The sequence below is a fragment of the Elgaria multicarinata genome, chromosome 9, assembly GCF_023053635.1.
Source record: "Elgaria multicarinata webbii isolate HBS135686 ecotype San Diego chromosome 9, rElgMul1.1.pri, whole genome shotgun sequence".
Taxonomy (NCBI): Eukaryota; Metazoa; Chordata; class Lepidosauria; order Squamata; family Anguidae; genus Elgaria; species Elgaria multicarinata.
Window position 1 is genome coordinate 47,000,665 of NC_086179.1, and position 20,331 is coordinate 47,020,995.

General features: G+C 40.2%; 1 protein-coding gene across 1 annotated transcript in view; it reads right to left on the minus strand.

The window, feature by feature from the left end:
* Positions 1-19,581, minus strand: part of NTS (neurotensin) — a 54,130-nt gene extending 34,549 nt beyond the window's left edge. Inside the window, exons 1-4 of the mRNA XM_063134702.1 lie at positions 19,416-19,581; positions 13,630-13,691; positions 2,923-3,147; positions 969-1,793 (exon numbers count right to left, since the gene is read on the minus strand). Of these exons, the coding sequence (XP_062990772.1) occupies positions 1,647-1,793; positions 2,923-3,147; positions 13,630-13,691; positions 19,416-19,488 (507 nt within the window). The 5' untranslated portion in view covers positions 19,489-19,581 and the 3' untranslated portion in view covers positions 969-1,646. The remainder of the gene's footprint in view (positions 1-968; positions 1,794-2,922; positions 3,148-13,629; positions 13,692-19,415) is intronic.
* Between the last annotated feature and the right edge of the window lie 750 nt (positions 19,582-20,331).

The window sequence follows — 20,331 nt, forward strand, 5'->3', positions numbered from 1 at the left end:
AGCCCACTAACAATGCTATACAGAGGGTTGGGGGATCCTGCTGAATGAGGAGTGCTGTGGTACAAGGAACGGGGATCCCTGAGAATCTGACATAGGCACCATCTATGAGTGAAGCGCTTCCTGTTATGTAAGGCAGATCCTAGATCTAGCCCAGAGCTGGAGATATAATGAAATTCTGGAAAGGATCAGTAAGTATTCTTTTTATAGCTGGAATATATTGACATAAGAGTTGATTGTTGAGTGTCTTCAAACTTTCAAAGATTTACTATGGGCTGTTAATCATGAACAACCCAGAGTTCACAACCTAACAACAAACCATGGATTCTCTTCCAGGGTTGTTTATGGCTAATAACCCACAGTTAAACCATAGTGCAAGGTTCACATGTAATGACAAACCACAATTCAACAACAACCCATACCCAACACATACTCTGCGTTGTCATTATTACATGTGAAGCAGCCCTTAGGGTTGTATCCAGCAGTTGCATGAGTGAATGGTAACTCATGCAACTGATCTTTCTCTTCCCCCTCCTCCTCCTCCTCCAGCCTGTACTCCCTGAACACCCCTCTTAAAAAAAAACACCTCTCCAAAGGGTCTGGGCCCCACCTGAATAGTGGAGACTATGTTGTATGGGGCTGGAGTGGAAGAGGGGAATTGTCCAAATAGTTATAACTAAGAACTGAAGCCCAGCTCTAATAACAACCATAATGATTACTCTAAAAACCAGTTGAAAATGTTTCCATTATCTTCAATGGACTTTGAAATGAGCTTTAATCTGTTCCATTTATGAACTGTATCCATTTGACATCCATTTCATCACATCTGAAATATGATGTGAAGTATGAATTTACAGTGCAATCCTACAGAAGTAACTCCCACTGCTTTCAATGGGGCTTACTCCTGGGCAAGTGTGCATAACAATGGAGCTTCTTGATAAGTGTGCATAGTAAAACAAAAACAAAAAAACCCACACCTTAATCATGGCGTTGAGGCTGCAATCCTATGCACACTTATCTAGAAGTCACTCCTACTGTACAGAATGGGATTTCTGTTTTTCAGGCACAGGTTCATATTGTAAATCCCGGAGATTTGACTAGGGTTTAAGGTGTACCTCTCTTTTTCTGGATTGTGCCCATCATCTTCTGAGTCAGTTTGAACTAGAATATAGAGATAAGTGCATTTTTAATGTTATGAATTTATGAATATGGCTTCTACACTATTCAATATAATTAATGTTGAAAGCTTTTAAATTGCCATTTACTTGCTTAGTAGGTTTGGATAATTCATCACACCTTGAATTATGAAACATCCTCATGAGGTTTTGTACAGCAATATTTTTTTCTACTTGATGAGAAAGGTTTGCTCTATAGAGTAAGCAATGTTGCCAATGCTTTAGAATTCTCAGTGGTGTACAATCCATAATGCTTAGAAACTAGATTTATTTGTAAATGTTTTAGAACAGTTAATTTTAAGTAGGAAAAAATTACAATCAAGAAACAATAGTGGCAAAAAAGACACAATTATGCTACCATCTTGATCACTTTTCATAATATATTTTCCACACAAATAATATTTAAGGTTGAAATAAGGTAACCATAAAGCACAGTTACATATAAACTAAATAAACACTACTTTAATTGCTGAGTCAGTAATACGAACTCCTCTTCAGTATGTATGGTCGTCGGGCTTTGTTAACGTGTACTTGCCGTTTCAGAATGTAAGGGGTTTTTCTCTTCATCATATCTTTCTCTTGGTTTGAGTTTTCTGGATCATAAATATCTTGCTGAAGGAACTGTTGGCAATAAAAAAGACTATGAAATCATTCTTTTCCTATACAATCACTTTTGGTGAGGGAAGGGCATTTCCAAGTATCTATACTGCTACTTAATTCTATGAAACATGAATGAATCAATATATAATATTATTGTATTTATATCCCACTTTTTTCCACCTTAAGGAACGCAAGGTTGTGTACATAATACTCCTTCTCTCCATTTTATCCTCACAACAACAACCCTGTGAGACTAGAACCTGGATCTCCTGACTCCCAGTCCAACACTTTAGCCACTACACCACACTGGCTCTCAATATAGTATGATTAACTTGAATGAATCTTGGCACAGTCACCCTGTGCATACCCCTAGCTAATATGGAATTACACTTGGAAGTGGCTGACTCCAGGCAACTTCCTAAGTATGAATGGATTTGTTTAATCCAGTCTGTCTGTGTTTTGCAGATCATAAGGTATTGTCTGCTCCATTGTCTGCTCATTGATGGATATGGATATTTCCCCCACCCACTTCAGAAAATTATGCAAAACCATTTGCAAGCAAAAAACAAAAAACTCATTTTGTGTATTTATCTTTTTTGTTGTTTATTCGTTCAGTCGCTTCCGACTCTTCGTGACTTCATGGACCAGCCCACGCCAGAGCTTTCTGTCGGCTGTCGACACCCCCAGCATCCCCAAGGTCAAGTCTGTCACCTCCAGAATATCATCCATCCATCTTGCCCTTGGTCGGCCCCTCTTCCTTTTGCCTTCCACTTTCCCTAGCATCAGCCTCTTCTCCAGGGTATCCTGTCTTCTCATTATGTGGCCAAAGTACTTCAGTTTTGCCTTTAATACCATTCCCTCAAGTGAGCAGTCTGGCTTAAAATCAATGAGCACAGTGCGCACACACAGAACTATTGCTAAAAAGATGAGACTGAAGATTGATCAGAGATGTTAACAGTCATGTTAAAATGCAATATGTATCAGTGTATGATATAGTTTCATAATTCTGTACAAACAAATTTGTGTACAATTCTGGAAAGTTTTTTTTTTTTTTAAGGTCCACAATTCCACAGAATCTGCATGACCAGCAGAAAAGCTGGTCTGTTGCAGATTCCATGAGAGAGATTCATAGAAACACAATGCCACTTACCTCCCACTGCTGAAAAGTTCTGCTGTGGCAGACTTTTTGAAGCTGGTATAGCGTCAATATTGCTTCCAAAGTGAAGCCATCAAGAGTACCAGGGAATTGTCTTCTCATCATGGGATCTTCTTGATCAACGTCATCTACTTCCTCTTCTTGATTGTTCAGATTGCTTACAAGGTCACAAATATTTAGAAGAGTCATTTTCCACTGAGGAAGCTTTGCCTTGTTTATCTGAAAGATCCAAAATCCACAGTGTACAAAATGGTGCTCCCTGTTATCACTAGTTTTAGTTGAATACCAGAATGAGGTGTCGCAGTGAGGTTGTTTACTAAATGCTGATTCTCTGGAGCATTTTACCTTCTATATTTATTTTCAAAGTGGAGCCACTTTGAGAATGGCATACCATGGAAAAGCAGCATACAAATCATCTGATGATGATGTTACAGAACAGTGAGCCCAAGAATAGTTCACTCTAAAAGAATAAGAACCAGGCTATGCATTGGAGTCTAATAATTAAATTTGTTCTTTGCAAAGCGGCTATGCTCTGCTTGTTCAAAATCATGAAGACTCTCTCTTTACAGTCAATATAAGCAGGAAAGGATTGATGGTGTTAAAATCCAGAACTATTTTGGTGGTCTGGGGGTGGGGTCTTCTGTACCTAGTTTGGATTGGATCTGGACTTACTTGAGTATGTGTGTGGGGGCGGGTGTCCCAAAATTGATCTGGGAAAGGGCCTGGAATGCTTTAGAGCAGCTTACCCAAACCTGGTGTCCTCCAGCTGTATTGGGTTACACTTTCCATCATAGCCAGCCAGCATGATGGGAGTTGCAGTTGGGAAGGCTGCTTTCAAATCTACAGGCTCTGGCACATGCCAATGATGTCATCAACATGCCAAAGGCATAGGGATGCCCAAAAAGTCTCTGACCTAAATGGCAGACAATTGTCCCTCCCAGTCACATCCTTCTGCACAGATGTCTCCTTTTCATAGGAGAAGTGAAAATGTAGCAGGAATGGTCATGCAGTCAATGTGGGAAGTGTAGTTCTAGATGAATGAGGCATCCCAGGACTGGAAAGGTCCACCTTACTATCTCTCTCCACAGCACAGGATGAATCCATGAGAGCAGTAAGTATACAGCAAGGAAAACCAGACCCCGCCATTCACTAGAGTGGGCTCTCAGGCTTTATGTATCATGAGCCCATGCATCCTAAGAGTATCCCATGTATCAGAAAACATTGCCACCTGAACTGTGGGCATCAGGCTCTGTCTGCTATCCCACACCCATGACTCTCTTATTGCTCATTAGAGAGAAAGCAAAATAAGTTAAAAACCCAGCCAGTGATTCATCGTTCCATGTGTTTAGCTGAGGACAAGGTGGCAGATGGGTGAGCCAGGTTCCCCTAGCTTTCTTTGGGCAGAATCCAACAGGACACTTATGTCTCTGCTGATTCCTTTCTGATCCATAGATTCCCTTCTGAAAGCAGTAAGTTTCCAATTCTAGTGCACAAGTGAGACCCACTGCTTACATAAGGGAGATTTAGCGCTTCCTAGGGGAAGCCCCAAAACAAACAGAAATGCTTGTTTCTGGACGGAGACAGGTCAGTGAGCTCCACTGACCTGCCTCCTTCCAGAAACAAGTGATTCTACTCATTTCCAGTTGCCCCAGAAGTGCTCGATTGCAACTGTGCAAGCAGTGGGGGTGGCTTGTGCAACAAAATTGGTGGGATGGAAGAGAATCCACAGGAATTCTGCCCTTGGATTCTACCCTTTGTCTCTAGGATACCTTTAGAACCATAAAAAGGGGGAGCAGAAATAGTAAATAATAACTGTAATTATAATAAAAAAGTGTTCCATCTTCCTAACCAAAGAATAAGATGCCAATCAAAAAGGCAATCCTCACTCACCTCTTCCAATTGTCATCTTGAGAATTCATCTTATTTTTTCCTTTTCTTCTTTTTGAACCTTAAGGAAGGCAGCCCCACCCTTAACAGAGTATACTGGGATGCACATGGATGATCTCATGGCAATCCCTGGGATATCCCATTGTCCAAACATGCCCATAGACATTTTTAAAACTAGGATAGCTCTTATCTCCCAAGCTTTTGCCCTGTCAAGGGATGAGCCCAGAAATTGTGTTGGGGAAATACTCCAGGGATTGGCCAGCCACGCTGGTGATTCTTTGGGAATAAGAATTGTGAACTGTATTTACAAACAAAGAGTAAAATCTAACATGTCCTGCTTAGAGTAAATCCACTGAAATGATTGGGACTTAAATTAGTCATTTCAATGGGACTACTCTAAGTAGAGCTTATGTTGGATTTTATCCCAAAGGATGCCCTGGGCAGGATCTATACTACTGCTTTAAAACAGTTTATAACAGTAGTGACAAGTGTTGAGGCCCAGGACACACTCCATATACTGTTTCAAAGTCTCATATCCTGCTTGGTGTAGATCTAACCCAAGTAATATACAAGTAATTCATTCTTTCAGAAAATGTTTATCAAAATTAGTAATGGAACCAATATATATCCACCCCATCCCACCCACCACCATCAAAGGATGAATTTAAAGATATGCTTAAAAATGTGAAAGCAGTCTCTTATATGTGCCTACTCAAAAGTAAGCCCAGTTGAGTTCAGGGAGGCTTAATTCCAAGTAAGTGAATATAGGATCACAGTGATATTGCTGTTTCACATGCTAAGCTCACACAATAAACACTACAAGGTTATCACCTCCCCTGATATTGTTCTCTCTTTGTCTCCCACACCGAAGATTCAGGCATGGAAACACTGATTGTTTCTCCATCACCTAAAACTGATCCTGGGAAATTGAATAGAAGCTGTGGTCAGATCATCTACATCTGAGCTATTGCCAATAATGGCCTCAATACTATATGTACTCTGCAAATCTCTGGACTCTGACTGAAGACACAGGATAAATTTACAAATGCCACTTACTTAGAGGTCTTACAGCACAATCCAATGCATATCTACTCAGAAGGAAGACCCACTGAGTTCAATGAAACTTACTCCCAGGTAACGATGTACTGGATTGCAACGTTATTAATATGATAATGATTCTGGTGTCGTAATAGTCATTCATAGGTCATCTCTAGGTTCCACCAAGAATAGACACAGATTCTGATGAAAAACTTAAATGGTTTATTTCAGTATCCTTTTATACATCAGGTTGCCATCATATTGCCAAAATTATTTCAAGTTTAAATCAGGGCAACACTGGCATTCAAGGCCTCTTGAGAGCACATTATGTTTAAAATATATCCTACTAGACCTATGAATCCCATACCTCCTTCTATTATAAAGACACCAATAGTTAGGCCTTGGATTGAAGCTCTGTCTCCTGGAACAACTAATATTCTTGAGCTTCCACAATCTAAAGAGTTGAAGGGCAGGAGGCAGGGAATTTTGCAGAGCGTCCTGTTCTCCTGCAGAACCCAATGGAGGTGTAACTAGTGGATAAATGGGGGCCGTCAACCACTTGGACATGTGTGACGATACGGATGGGGCTCCAAAACAAAGCTAGATGGCATGTGGGAGCTGGTGGTGGTGGGGAGCAGGGAGGACAGAAAATGTTCCTTCTGTGAACTTTGTTATCTTAGGATCCAAGCCTGATTTGGGGCAAGGAAGCTAGCACACTGTATCTCACATTGTTCATCAAGGCCCTTCCCAATATTATCTTTGAGCTCCTTCAGAAGGGGGAAAATCACATTCCCTTATCTCTGGCTCTGAAGCTGCATCTCTTCCACTTCTGCAACAAGCTGTAATTACATGGAAAGACGAGCGCAGGAAGAGAAGCAACCACCTGGGCCATTCAGTGTACTGGGACAGCAACCTCTAGTGGGAGTTTTATAGAGAAATCTCTCCTGCACATGGCAGGAAATCATGTTTTAGCCCAGAAGAGTTGCGTTTAATGAAGATTATTTTATAACAACAACAAAACAAAAAAAATGGCGGAAGGAGTGGGAGATAAGTGGGAGATGAGCAGGAGGATCATGCGTTGTTAAAATGACCCATGAAGTTCCGTGAACAGACAGTCACAAGCGTGCTTTAAAACACTCCTCTGAAGAAGCTCTTCATATCACTTCTGCTCTCACCCCACTGGTTTTTCAAAGATGAAATAAGAAACTGCAGAAGTACAAAACTGGATTCTCTCTCTCTCTCTCTCTCTCTCTCTCTGGAAAGGTGTATTTGCTGGTTACTATTAACAATATCCAATTTGAGATTAAGGCTTCTGGCCAACCATTTTCTTTTTTAGGCAGATGGCTTGAAATAGCCCAGGATGGCCAACTCATGGGACAATGGTTAGGAGATTATTGGAAATCCTTCGATATTTGAATGAGATACTGATCAGACCTTGATCCTTCCACTTTAATTTAAGGATCTGATCTAGGTATCGCTTGAAACGTCTGTAGTTCAATACCACAGATGCAGCAAGGTTTATTTTAATTGGTATTTTAGATAACATTTTCTAAAGCATTCTGCTTTTGCATCCAATAACTCAACGTCTGCACTTCAAGGTCTGAAAACTACTAGATAAAACGAAAGTGCTTTACAAAGTGCATTGCACAGAAGCTCAAGTCTATCTTTCTTTCTTTTTCCTTTTTGGCAGACTCGCAAATAATGCTTTAATGATATGTGAATAAGTTGTCAAAAATCCTTACCGGTGTAGTACAGTGTTTTGCTTTGATGTTAAGAAGTGCACCTCCTCTACATCCTTAAGTGCCAATCGCATTGTTTAAGTAATCAGTGAAGATGAAATTGGTGATAAAGGCCAGAGATCAGAAATAAAAGCCTTAAAAAATGTGAGTCTCTTGCTCCAAGTTGTAGAAGTTCTCCAGGGGGCAGAGGGGGGGATGCTTCCACTTTAAATAGCCAAACAATTTTTCACTCAAGATATTTATTTTATTTTATTTATTTATTTATTTATTTATTATATTTCTATACCGCCCAATAGCCGGAGCTCTTTGGGGCTTTAGGAAATTTAGGGCTTTCTTCTCTATTTACATGGCATGAAGATTCACTAATAATGTCCAAACCAAGCACAGAGCTAACATGATCCTGTTACATTTTTAATAAGGGTCACCAGAAATACAGATATTCAAGATCTGATGAAAAGTTAGGGACACAAGCTCATATCACCCAAAGGTCAAGAGATATGAAGGATCAAAGAGCCTTGGGGCAACACTGATGAAACACTGATGACTGCAATGTGAGCAATTTATGCAAAGATGTTGCATCTCCGCCTTCATTTCTTCAGATTATTATAGCTTGCATGTAGTGTGATGAATCAACGCAGTGTCAGGCTTGACCTTGTTTTCCTTAGGAGGACAATCTGGTAGTTTTACCTCAAAACATCAGGTTATGTGGCCCCATTGAGTTTGGAATGCCCTTGAGAGCTGAGAGTTAAAAGAATATTGCCTTAGTTTCCCTTCACTCTCCCTGTCCCAGCAATATTTTGCTTCTCACGAGTTTTAAGTACAAATCCTGGAACTAGTTTGTAGCAATGATTCAGATCATGTTGCCTTTTTGTGGGGGAGGAGGATAGGTTTGTATCAATCATTTGCTTACATTTCATTTTGTTTTGACTGTTTTTACACATCAATTTTTTTCTCAGTAATTAAAGATGGCTTCTTTTTATAAAACATTAATTAAAAAAACTCAACCCGCAAGTACTCTAACAGGAGTAACATAATATTTCTGACATTGTACATAACTGAGTGATTTAAGTGACTGGATGCCCTATTGTTCCATCTTCTTTCATGTCTTATTTTATATATCCAACAATCACTTCCTTGTAATACAGTCCTTAGAGGCAGTCGGATAGTCTGTTATAGCAAACAAAAGTCTTGTTGAAGACTAAAGCCCATGACAACTTATGCCATGATAACTATGGCCAGATCTACACAGTGTATGAAATCATTATGAATGTGGAATAAAAAGCAGGATATAACACTATGAAAGCAGTATATGGAATGTGTCCTGTGCCAGAACAGTTAACAGTGCATTTAAATACTGCTATAAAGCACTAGTGTAGATCTAGCCTAGATTAGTCTTTAAACATATGCTGGCAATTGTAGGACTTTTTTTTTTATCTAAGCGTGCATAGATTTTTATTATTATTCTTTTGGTTTGCATTTGTAACAAAATCAATTTTCTGTTCCTTCTCCCTCCCTCCCTCTCTCTCTCTCTCTCTCTCTCTCTCTCTCTCTCTCTCTCTCTCTCTCTCTGTGTGTGTCATATACATTTCCTAATTTTGTTCTAAGCTTTTGCATTTTTTCCTTGTAATTTATAAAAGCTATAAATGCCTGAGTAACTACTTGTAAAACCTATACTTATTTTCAAGGTAAACTCTCTTCTGGTCACAACTCAAAGTGTGAGTTTCCTTTCTGTGGCTTTGACCATTTTCTTGAACAAGGGTTAGTCCAAAGGAAGCCTCAAGACATCAGTACAGTTTAATTAGGAAGGGAAGGCAACCTGGGAGACTGCAGAGCAATTGAGAGATGTGTAATAGATAGGGCTGGGGGGAAATCAAACAGCACCTTTGGCTGCTTTGTATTGACCAGGTAAGCTCAAAAACATCACCAAAATAGATTCAAAATAATGTATAGTATGTCCTGAGAATGAGGAAGGGAAATGGAAGCCCATTCACGCAGGATGAAGGACCCTCCATTTCCCAGTCCTGCAAGTACCCTTCTGTGGTTTGCTTTCCAACTTCATAACACAGGTAATTAATGATAAGAGAAATATACACCAGTCACATAAATGAACAGGTGCAAAATATCTCTCTCTAGAGAGAATGCTTCTTACTCTATAACAAGCCAATATATGGCACCCAGCTATGCTCACCTAACATCTGTGTTAAAAGAACTTCAATGGTGGTCTATTAGCTTCCGAGCCATGTTCAAGGTTATGTTATTGTCATACCAATCCCTAAGCAACTTAGCCAACCTTTAAGATCATCAGAAGAGCTCCTCCTGGTCATTTCGAAATTAATGAAATGTCACCATGTAATACCTCTACAGTGAGTCTTCTTGGTAGCAGCACCCATCCTCTGGAAAATCCTCCCCCTCATAGTTCAGGAAGCAGAAAATGTGGCATCATTCAAAAGCCTCCTGAAATCGCTCTTGCTCACTGAGATTTTCTCTGGCTTGTAATTAAATTAATCATTCTGCTCCATCTTACTGCTCCTTCTATTGCTCTTATTGAAAATTGGGACTATTTTTAGTTGTGGGTGGCCTGACTGGTTATGATTGGGAATACCATTTTGTGCATTTTTCTTATAGGGGCAAAAAGTCAAGTTTGGGGGCATAGTGAAGCTCTCTCTTGTCTGATTTGACCCAAATATTGCATGTAGAGAGCTGTGGTAATTTGATAGTGGATTAGCCATATTTGGTGCATAACAAATCTTATTATGGGATGTTATAGGGGAAAAGGATTAGTCCCCCATGAAGGGCCTCATGGACAGAATTTAGCATTGCTCTGTGAGATGTAAGTGCATAGGCTATGATTGAAAGGGGGGAAAGGGGTGTGAAAATTCAAGAAAAAAGAGTGATTAATGCATGCCCAACTGCCTGTCACTTAAAATATGGATGGAATACTGCCAGATTTGCCAGGCTGAGAAAGAATGGGCCAACCAGCAAGGGCTAGCTATGTCCCATCTCTGCAGAAGTGTGGTTGATTCACATTTTTTGTTTACTGAAATAGTGGGGGTTTTTTAAGGGTGCAATAGAAGCACAGGAGGTGCAGAAGTCAGGGGTCTCTTACAATGGGTGGGGGTGGGCACTAGGCTGGGAAGGGGGTATAGGCGTTCATGCCTGGGTCTGCAGGGTGGGGTCTTAGTAGGTGATGTAGGCTCAGGGGGTGGGATCATGCAGGGTGGTGCAGCCTTGAGTGTAATGGTGGGAGACTATATCAGATGTTGGTGTCTGGACGTTGTTGTCTGGGGTGGTGAATCAGTGGGAATGAGTGTCTGCTGATGGGGGCTCCAGGTTGAACCATGTCAGAAGCAGTTCAGAGGGCTTATGCCTGGGTCTGTGTGGTGAGCACTCAGGGAGATGATGCCTGGGGCCCCAGGGCCAGGAGCCAGGAGCCAGGAGCCCTCTCCCCACCACCATCACCACCAAATGCCATGAACTATCATGCCTATACTGGAGCACTTGCCCCATACCCTTGACCTCTGACTTGGCATACATAATATCTCATACGTCCAAGCACTCAGGCCATTGACTTAAAGGTTCCAGAGCCCTGTGGTTCAACATCACGTGTGCATCCCAATTGGCTCCTGCCCCTTTGTCACTTGCCACCCATGTGCTGGTCCCTTTGCCCAAGGTGCATTGTGGTTTGAAAGTGGGTGCTGTTATTTATTATTTATTTATTTAAAACATTTGTACCCCGCCCTATATCATTAAGATCTCAGGGCAGCATACGGATAAAAGCATACAATATAAAACAATAAATATGCACAGTTAAAAACAAATTAAACCATGAACCAAGTTAAAACAATATATAATTTAAAAGCAGTTAAAACTGCTCTTAAAACTGCCAACTTAGTGATTTAACCATCAAAGGCTTTGTTAAAAAGGCATGTTTTTACTTGGCGTTGAAATTAAATCAGTGTTGGTGCCAGTCGGGCCTCCAAGGAGAGGGCATTCCACAGTCTGGGTGCCACAACAAAAAAAAGCCCTCTTCCTTGTCCCATCATAGCGTATAAGTTGTATTGGTGGGATGCGGAGAAGGGCTCCTCCAACAGATCTCAAGTCTCGGGCAGGCATATATAAAGAGAGGCGCTACCTCAAGTACCGAGGTCCCAAGCCATTTAGGGCTTTTACCAACACCTTGAATTCCAACCGGAAGCGTATAGGCAGCCAGTGCAAGTCCACCGGTGTTATGTGGTCTCTGTAAAATGTACCTGCCAGCAGTCTAGCTGCTGCATTTTGCACTAGCTGCAACTTCCTAGTCATCTTCAAGGGCAGCATCACGTACAGGGAATTGCAGTAGTCTAATCGGGGAGTTACCAGTGCATGCACCACTGTAGCTAGGTTGTCCTGGTTGGAAAAATGATCTCCCAGCTTTTTTGGGATTAGTTCAACCATAAGTCATGAGCCACCATATATTTTCACACTGGTACTGTATTTTAAATGTAATTTTAATATTTATATGTAAACCTTTTGGGGGATTTTATTATATTATATATTTATTTTATAGTTAAGAGAAACAACAGGGGATGCTATGGCCATTATTGAATTTAGAGTGCTAGAATCCATAGACTTCTGGTTTGAATGAAATAAATAAATAAATAAATAAATAATTTCAGGTAGCTGTCATGTCTAGCCCTGCTCCCCCTGGGTTGGAAGAAGGTGTTTGAAGTGATCAATCAGGATCAGACTCTGAAGTAGAGGAGTCGGCGCCAGAAACAGGACAGCCTGTACTAGTGGGGGAGAAAGCTCTCACAGGCTCTTTACCAGCTGGGAGTGAACCCTCTCCAGAGCTTATCTTGTCAAGGGCAAATAATACACAGTCAGTAGGAAGCCAGCATTCTTCTGAGGGGGAGAGCATGGAGAGGTTAGCCGATCCTAGAGCATGCCGCAAACTAAAACAGACAGAGCTAAAGGAAGGTGAGAGAAAGTCAGCCCAGCTGGAGTCCCGTCAGAAGCTGCCTCAGAATTAGTCTTTCTGAAGTTAATGCATATTGGGAAAGGGGTTTCCATTCTTCTTGTAAGGACAATTGTCTCACTTAGTTTACATAGTTTTGCCTAGGGGAAAGTTCCTAGAGATTAGACTCTCTTCATGTGGGAAGAGATGTTTATTGCTTAAATAAAGCTTTGTAGGTTACTTAGCAAGCCTCATTATTTTCTCCCAAGAAGGCAGGAGGTTTTGAGAAACATGACAGTAATGGCTTGAAAAATGTTACTATTATTGGCTTCAGCCTTCCAAAATTTTATTTCATTCTTGTATCTAAAATAAAAATATGACAGCTGTATATCAAGGATCCCTGTACAATAAATCTTTTGACTGCAAAGTATTAGATGTTTGCTTACATTCCCAAAGTCACATATGAAGGAGATATGTAGGTGCCTTTTTTGGCTACCTGCCTGACAAAGCAGGTGTTATGCATTTTAATATGTCATCTGTGGATTCAGTGACTGCATATCTGTGACAAAATGTAAAGGATACCATTTTTCCAGAATGGAGAAGCCATAATTCACTGGTTTCATACTGGAAGCATTTTTTTTATCGTTTCAATGCTCATTAAACGTACATAATTACATGGATAAAGATAGCAGTTCTTGCTATGGATTTTTACTGCTTGGACATGTTAATTTTACGTCTCTAAAAATAGGTTCCAATGTTGTTATGTGACTTGAGGTTAACTTTGCTTTCATAAGGTATAGTCTGACTAAAAATATATATTTCCTTTAATGAATGTACAACATCCAATAATTCTGTACAAGCTGCTCAGTGAGTATATCAATGGCACAGGTGAGAAAGCATTATTTTTCATCATCTCTACACCCATTTTTATTTTTAAAAATATATCTGAACTGAAAGGCCATTTTTGCACAGCTGAGAATATCTTCTACTGAATGTTCAGCTTTCAACTGATAGGCTTATTACTGTATGCTAAAACGTCTATGTTTGCAATGGGAATTCATGTTTTCTGTGGCTAAAGACGGGGGAGGGGAGAAAAAACATTACCTTTGATGTATACATATTGGTCAATAAATCAGCTTCTAAGGCTTTCATTTCCTCTTCTGAATCTGCAAGTTAATCAGAAACATATGTTTACTATTTCATTATAAATCACTAGCATTTGGGTTTCAACATGTAGGATTTAGGAATATCCTTTAAAGAGATTTTAGGGTTAAGCGCTGGCTAAAATAAATGCTTGGCAAGTGTTTTGTTCCTTGATTTATGTTCCTTGATTTATATAGTCTCTTTGGGAAAACATCGTTTATCCATGAAAACAGCTTATTATTGGTCAAGCTGCAACATTTTAGGGCTCGATCGCTAATATGGAAGGCAAGCGGGAACCCACCGATTTTGTGGAATGGGATTAGGTTTAGTGTCTTCATTATTTTAAGTTCCTTTATTTTAATTGCATTTAACAAGTGTTTAAATATTAAAAAGCAGCACTTGCAATTTTTTAAATCCTAGAGGTTGAATAGTTTTAAACATCTTTTCAGGGGATGCAGTTAATGGGCATCCTTCACAGTGAACATTTGGAGTTATTCAAAAAATATTTAGACCATTTATACAAATCTCAAATTGCTTTTTGACTAACAGATATGAATAAAATGGGAATTAAGATTTTCTGCCAATGTAGGTGACCCTGATTGTTAGCATATTAGCAAACCTCGAAGTATATTTCCCAAAGAAAGAATCAACCTGGAGGAGTGAAGCATAATTCAGAAGCAATTTATCTCCTTCAGAAGAACATTGTATTGTATTTCACCCCCACTGCCCCACCCCCAATTGATGCAGCAAAGGATAATTGTGACTAAGCCTGAAATCCTATGCAGGACACTAATTCCACTGGAACTAGTAAGACTTACTTCTAAATAAATAGATAAATAGATAGTGTCAAGCTCCTTGTCCCATTGAAAATTATGGACTGGATCCAGATTTAGTCATTCATAGAGTAGGCCCACTGAAACCAATAGGACTAAAGTTACTTACCCAATGATTTGAATGGATCTACTCTAAGCATAACCTGATCTGAATCCAACTCAATGGGATTTAACTTAGTTGTGACTAACTTGATCCATTAGTTTCAAGTCATAACTAACTTTGGGGATAAAATGAACAAATGTAATGAAAATGCTTAATGTATAATATGTTGCTAACTGAAAAACAGCAACAAATAATATTAGCATAGTAGGGTAAATGTATGATCAATGTGTTGATCATATCTACTTATGTTCTCAACTTCATACAACCAATACAGTACCTTCTAAAAAGTGTTATTTGCATGATGAGAATAAATTAAGTGCAGTATATAGATATTTAAATATAGGTGTATACCACATTTCCTTGAAGTGAGTCCAGCATGTTTGTTGACTCTAATGGAGTTAGACAGCAGTCCAGAGAAGACACAAATAGCATTATATGTAGTATGCTGCTCAGAATCGGCAATTATTTTGTAGTGAATGAAGCCAGAAAAATTGGTTTAGAATTACAGAAATTAATTACAGAAATTAGAGGGGAGAGCTCTTGGATATATTGACATGGGAGTGATTTTTTAAAAAAATACTACCAGTATGCACCTGCTTGTAAGGGGAGAAATCCTTCCAAAAATGTAATTGAGAACTGTTTACGAGCATATGTAAATAGACATACATTGAAATAATGCAGAGCAGGAGAATACAGGAAGAACTGGAGGAGGGGTTATGTTGAAAATCCAAAAATCATATATTCAGAGGAAGTAAACTCTACTCAGGACTGTACACATGATGATAATGCTCTTAATAACACCTAAAAACAGATGGCTATAGTTTGGAATTGCCTTTGGGAATCTGTATGGATGATATTTTAACCAATTCAAAGAAATCACAAAGATATGTTTGAACCTTCATTCTCATGCTTGATGGATCATTCCCTAGGATTTACTGAAAGGAATGGTCGTAGTTTATATCATACTAACTGCCAGTTCAGTAATTACCTCCAGTTCTAACTATAAATATAAATCTAAGAAAACAGATACAAACCTCAGTGAGTTCAATGGCAATTGTTCAATGTTCCACAGACTCTCCACATATGTTCCAGTCAAAGTCAAAGTTTCACAAATGCTTAATCTGCTCATTTATTTATTTATTTATTGCATTTCTATACCACCCAATAGCCGAAGCTCAATTGGAATCAACTGAATTTTAAAATGTTCATAACTAAATTATGCCCGAGATATCAGGCATGAGGAATAATCATGCACTCAGTTCTTCCAATATTTATGCCATTGCAGTTATAACAGTCAAGCGTTATTTCAATGAAGGGAACAAATTCTGTCATTTTAACTGGATCCCACTACTTCTTTTCTTATACAATGTACTAATACTTCTAACAGAAAAATTGGTAACACAGATAACTTAAAAGATAAAAAGTTGGGATAGTTTATTTCCATCAGAGGGATAGAAACAGTTCAAATCCAAGTACTTCTGCTTATGGAAGATGTGAATTGGGTTGTTATGATGCCCAAATATTTGAAACTGTATAGAAGTTTAACTATGGTTCACAGTTTTTAAAATATATATATTTAAGGTAGGATAGATTGATTCAATTTGTTTGTTTTTAAAAAATTATGTTTGATACAATCCCCCCCCCCAAAAAAACATTTTGGAAGTAAGATTCATCTTCAAAGCTAAGCATAGAATTATACTTGTTTAAGCCCCACTGATTTGAAAGGGACTTTAATGAATCTATTCTAACAGTGCCCTGGATTGTAGACTTCAGGGAGTCTACATGGCAGGTTTAGTGTTTAACTATTGCATAACCATTTGAATTTGAGATTGCACACACTTTTGCTCTATTCTTGAATCATGCATTATGAAGTTTTGAATTCAACATGGAAAAAGTTGAATCTCAAATGTGAACATTTTGGCTTTTCTCTAAATTGCTCTTTGAATTATTTCATCTAAAATGATAAAGTGCTATATACACAAATTTGATACATCATACTTCTATTTCTCCCTGTGTATAGTAATGTGTACCATAAGAGTAACAGACGCCTTGTAGCTTTTTTAAAAAAGGGTGATTTATATTATGAGTAACAGTTGCTACAACATAATTTTAGGGAGAGAAGTTTATATATATATATATGCATTAAATATCCCCTTCACATATCTTTTTGTAGGATGATGTGCTGCACCACTGATGCAAAACCTAGAGATTTTCCTCTACATTCCAGTTCTTTCCTGGTCCTTTAGCATTGTATGAAATAAAGTCCATAGATAGGTTTCTAGTTTCACCTATAGACTGATGGGAAAGATGCAATTTATCCATTCAGTAAATTTTGCCCATACTTTTAGAACAGTTATTCTCTTTCAGTTTTGCAGTCTTCCCTTTCCTTATGAATCAAGGCAGAGGGGTCGCCACATGAGTCTGATGCAGCAAAAACGACAAAGTATCTTGTGGCACCTGAAAAGACTTCCACGTTTATTATGGTATAAGCTTTTGTGGACTATATTCCACTTGCATTTTATCCTATCCATTCTCACAACACCCTCTGGGACAGATCGCTATCATTACTTTATTTTAGCAATTGGAAACTTCTGGTTCTTCCAAACAGGGCATTTATTGTGCCATTAACAGAATTTTACATGGCAGCCAAAGACTGTTGTCTTCTATTCATAACCCCACTGTGTTTTCCCACCAGCTCTTTTGCCTTTTTTCTTGCCATGGAAAACCCATTAAGGAAAACAAATAGAATATCTGCATGCTGCCTTTGGATTGTAAGCACCAACACTCCTCTGTCTGGAAGCACTGTGAGTTCCAGGGAGAATGACTTCCCCTAAAACAAGCTAGCAAAAGCACTGCTGATCTGAGACTAGAACCAAGTTTCCCTATTTCAGGTCTAATATCATGTGGTCTTTCAACTATGATCTAATAGAGGACTGGGCAGGAGGAAGGTCAGGAGGATCTACCGGTAGATCTCTGGGAGATTTGCAATAGATCAGCATGGGTTTAATGATAGCAAATAAAACTGGAGGTTTTTACGCAAAATTTTAGCAATAGCTGGCCTTTGGCTAATTGCCCCTGTGCCCATCATTTGTACCAGGTCTACTGGCCACTTTGAGAGTTTTATGTTAGGATCCTTCATCTGTAGTAAGTCAGTTGTAGGTTTGTATTTGTATATACAGGGCATGGCTCATGGGTGTGCAGTAAATAAGTGACTCCATTGCTTCCTCCTACTGCTATTTTGCATCTGGCTCTGATTAGTGGAACTTGAGGTTCTAGTAAAAACACAAAGTAGATCACACAAGCCCCAAATGTGCCCAACTTCTTTCTGAATATGTGAAGATCGGTAACACTATGAACCCACCATCTGGAATTGTTCTGCCTCTGGGTGCATTCATGACTACCTAGATCTGGATGATATATACTAATTCAGCCTTCCCAAATTGGTGACCTCCAGATGGTTTGAACTACAGCTACTAGCAGCCCCAGCCCATATGGCCAATGCTGAAGAATGCTGGGACTTGCAGTACAAAACACCTGAAGGACACCAGTTTGGGGAAGTCTGTGCTAACCTAGGGGATCTTTCCTATGTGGTCCATCTGTTTGCGAGGTCTTAGAACATAAGAAGAGCCATGTTGGATCAGACCATCTAGACCAGCATTCTGTTTACAAAGGGGTCACCAGCTGCCCACTAGAAACCCACAAACTGACAGGAGTGCAACAGCACACACACCTGGCCATGTTCTCCAGCAGCTGGTGTAAATAGGCATGCTGCCTCTGAGACTGGAAGTGGCATATAGCCATCAGGATATGTGGCCATTGATAGCCTTCTCCTTCAGGAATTCATCTATCTTAGTGTGAACATATGAAAAAGAGGACAGGGCTCCTGCATCTTTAACAGTTGTATAGAAAAGGGAATTTCAGGAGGTGTCGTTTGTATGCATGCAGCACCTGGTGAAATCCCCTCTTCATCACAATAGTTAAAGCTGCAGAAATCCTGCCCTCTTGTGTATGTTAGAGGACAGGGCTCCTGCAGTTTAAACTGTTGTGATGAAGAGGGGATTTCACCAGCTGCTTCATGCATACAAATGACACCACCTGAAATTCCCTCTTCATTGCAATTGTTAAAGACACAGGAGCCCTGTTTCCCCCCCCCCCCCTATGATCACCATAATCTTACCACCTTTTAAAGCCATCCAAATTGGTGGCCATCACCACATCTTGTGGTAGTGAATTCCATAGTTTAGCTATGTGCTGTGTGAAGAAGTACTTCCTTTTATCTGTCCTAAATCTCCCACCGATCAGATTTATGGGATGACCTCTCTGGGTTCTAACATTATGACATAAGGATCTTCCTTGATGGAGTTATTGTGATGACAATGAGATAGCCTACAGTCGCTACAACTGATCCGTTCTTAAGAGATGCAGGGAACCCATTCAGAAAACAGAGGAAAGGAGAAGGTGTTTTTTTTTTTTTTAACAGTTTCTCGAAACTTGTGGGTTAAGAAAAACCTTGAGTTTAAAACAAGAGCATCAGCAATAGCAACGGCAACAACCCAACTCTGAACTCAAATCCCTCCTTGAGAGCGGCTGCACGGAAGAGCCGCCACTTTTGAGCGCCTGAAAACTCTTGAAATTGACCCGACGGGTCTCCTGCCTTCCCAGCTCCTCCCATCCGTGCATCGCTGGCTGCTGAGCCCAAAGCGCTCTGCAGCAGCGTCCTCCTCCTCCTCGGGACAGGAGGGAAGCTCGGGAGAGCCGCTTCTTCTACTCGCTCGCCAGAGACAAGGGCTGCCTGCCCGAGGGGGGCTTACCTGTGCACAGGCTCCAGGAGGTGAACGCGAGCAGCATCGCGCACGCCAGCTGCATCCTCGCCATTCTTGACATCTTGTAGCTGTTCCCCTAGAAAGTAAAGTCCATACAAAGGACAAGATGCGCGCGTGTGAGAGCGAGCGAGAGGAAGAGATCTATGTACACACGCACAGAGGGAGAGGTACGCGCGCAGAAAGAGAGGGGAAAGTAGACGGTCTTGAGCGGATTTCTGGAGATCTGGACTATAAAGGGAGCTCTGGGCTCTTCCCGAAGTATATAAGGAAAAGGGGGCTGATGTCACGAACGCACAGCAGCCACCGTCTTTTAATGAAACGCCCGCCCGGCTGCACGTCCCCCCTCCACCTTCCCCCCCCCCCCCGGCGCGCGCTTTCTTCGGAGTGAAATTGACGCGATTCGCTAATTGAGCTGCGCTGCTCCACACTTCCTGACGCAGAGAAAAGGGCGGCGCGTACGTGAGGAGACGGAGCGAAAAAGTAATAAGAAAGAGATTTAAAATAAAATAAAATCTCACCATTGCAACCCAGTTCTAAACACCGATTTAGTACGGAGATCAGGAGAAAGACAGCATTTGATTTCTAATATTATCATCATCATCATCATCATCATCCAAGATTTTATTATTACATCTGTATTCCCTTCTTCCTTCAAGGCGATGGTGGCCCCCTCACCCATTTTGTCTTTGCAAATCTGCGAAGCAGGCCAGGCTGAGATAGAGCGACTGGCCCAAAGACACCCACTGACCTTCATTGCTGAGCAGGATTTGAAACCGGGTCTTCCTGGTTCTAACTGTACTGCATTTCCACTCTCACTAGTCCAGCTACAACATTCTACACCACATGTAATGTCTAACAACCCCTACTCACCCCACCCCTAACATAGGTTTGTTAATTCAGTGTC